Raw genomic sequence first — 2,525 nt, forward strand, 5'->3', positions numbered from 1 at the left:
CTCTCTCTCTGTTCTCTCTCTCTCTCTGTTCTATTTCTCTGTTCTCTCTCTCTGTTCTCTCTCTGTTCTCTCTCTCTCTGTTTCTCTCTGTTCTCTCTCTCTCTCTCTGTTTCTCTCTGTTCTCTCTCTCTCTGTTCTCTCTCTCTGTTCTCTCTCTCTGTTCTCTCTCTCTGTCATCTCTCTCTGTGTCACCCTAACTCTCCCCTGGCTGATGGAGGGAAGGACAGATGGAGCTAGAGATAGATAGATAGAGATAGAGGGATAGAGAGATAGAGAGATAGAGAGAGAGATAGATAGATAGATAGATAGAGAGAGAGAGATAGAGAGATAGAGAGATAAATAGATATAGATAGAGAGATAGAGAGATAGAGAGACAAATAGATATAGATAGAGAGAGATAGAGAGATATATATAGAGAGACATCGAGAGATAGAGAGCTAGAGATAGATAGAGAGATAGAGAGAGAGATAGAGAGATAGAGGGATAGAGAGATAGAGAGAGATAGATAGAGATGTGATCCAGAGAGTGTTCTACCTGTCGCTCCAGGCCCCCTTCCACTCGTGCTGCCCCCAGGGGTTCCTCATGCGCAGGAGTGGAACCACCTCGTTCTTAAAGAACGCCAGCAGCCCGTGGCCCACACGCACCCGCTTCACCATGGTAACGGAGTAGGCGTGACCTTTGACCAGACCGCACGGCATACGGGCCTCTATCTCATGAGGAGACGCCTGGGAGGGGGGGAGAGAGAGATAGAGAGAATAAGGGAAAGAGAAGACAGGGGGAAAGAGAGAGATAGAGAGAATAAGGGAAGGAGAGGACAGGGGGAAAGAGAAGACAGGGGGAAAGAGAGATAGAGAGAATAAGGGAAAGAGAGAGATAGAGAGAATAAGGGAAAGAGAGAGATAGAGAGAATAAGGGCGAGAGAGGACAGGGGGAAAGAGAGAGATAGAGAGAATATGGATAGAGAGGACAGGGGGAAAGAGAGAGATAGAGAGAATAAGGGATAGAGAGGACAGGGGGAATGAGAGAGAGATAGAAAGAATAAGGGATAGAGAGGACAGGGGGAAAGAGAGAGCGATAGAGAGAATAAGGGAAGGAGAGGACAGGGGGAAAGAGAGAGAGATAGAGAGAATAAGGGATAGAGAGGACAGGGGGAAAGAGAGAGAGATAGAGAGAATAAGGGAAGGAGAGGACAGGGGGAAAGAGAGAGAGATAGAGAGAATAAGGGATAGAGAGGACAGGGGGAAAGAGAGAGAGATAGAGAGAATAAGGGATAGAGAGGACAGGGGGAAAGAGAGAGATAGAGAGAATAAGGGAAAGAGAAGAAGAAGAGGGGAAAGGGGGGTAAGAGAGAAAGAACAGTTTCAGTCACACAAATGAACAAACTGGATACATATTACCACACACACACACACACACACCTATAAACACACACAAACACCTATAAACACACACACACACACACACACACACACACACATTCACACACACCTATAAACTAGGGGTGTAAAGATTAACCGATACGTATCGATATCCGTTTTTAACGTGTAAGATACGACTACATCGATGCGTGAAGTCCCGTATCTGTATTAAAATGACATGAACCGGTCTTTGCCCGATTTAAAAGTTATGAATCGGTTCAAAAGTGTTTGTCTCTCCGTTTTTTTGCTACGCAAAACACAAAACACTCACTGACCTGTTGCATTTGATCTCAGTCAGAACAATGACAGCCTCTCATTGGCCAAAGCCCGCATAGCATAAACCAATCAGGCTGTATTCTCACAAATAACGCCAAGACCAGAGAATGACAGATTACAACTAGCTACGCTAGTCATTTCAATCATAGACATGTATACTATGTCTATGATTTCAATGGCCAATGCTATGCTAGCTACCCTATCCATTTCAATGGCCTATGCTATGCTGGCTACTTTAGCCAAGGAAGATAAATCGTTGTTGATTGCGTGTTTCTACAGACATCCTCGGATTTAAATAATTATAATAATAATAAATAGGAGAATATTTGTATCATTAACAATTATGTTTAACATTTATAGTCATGATTCCGAGACCGAGCCATCATGATGTCCTAACATAAATAAGCGCACTTTATTGTAACGTGCCGGCATAGTCGTCCCATAATGCCGTGTGGCGGGCGCATACTTTTCTCTATGTGATGCACTAGTGCTCAACGATGTTCCCTAACAATGTTCCTTACTGTTCTAATTGCATGTCGTTGTTCTGTGTTGGGACGGAGTTTATACAGGTGTGTGACGGTAGCACAGTCTGTTCGTGATAACTTGTACCAGGGCATAAAGCCCGTGCCATTTCGACATTGTGTTGTTTTTAGTGTTTAATAAAAAGCCATAACAAATACTCCGCACTTCCGTGATTTGTTACAATATGAACACTGCAAATGGCAGTGAATAAATAAATAAGCACAATATGAACACTGCAAATGGCTGTGAATAAATAATTAAGCACTAAACTCAATCGCGTGGATATAGACATAGTGGAATAGAATGGAC

At 43.4% G+C, this 2,525-nt stretch overlaps 1 protein-coding gene across 1 annotated transcript in view; it reads right to left on the bottom strand.

Moving 5' to 3' along the window:
• Positions 1-724, bottom strand: part of LOC105904391 (calpain-5-like) — a 10,784-nt gene extending 10,060 nt beyond the window's left edge. The window contains exon 1 of the mRNA XM_031571607.2: positions 535-724. Coding sequence (XP_031427467.1) covers positions 535-698 — 164 coding nt within the window. The 5' untranslated portion in view covers positions 699-724. The remainder of the gene's footprint in view (positions 1-534) is intronic.
• Between the last annotated feature and the right edge of the window lie 1,801 nt (positions 725-2,525).

Source organism: Clupea harengus, chromosome 8 (genome assembly GCF_900700415.2).
Source record: "Clupea harengus chromosome 8, Ch_v2.0.2, whole genome shotgun sequence".
Taxonomy (NCBI): domain Eukaryota; kingdom Metazoa; phylum Chordata; class Actinopteri; order Clupeiformes; family Clupeidae; genus Clupea; species Clupea harengus.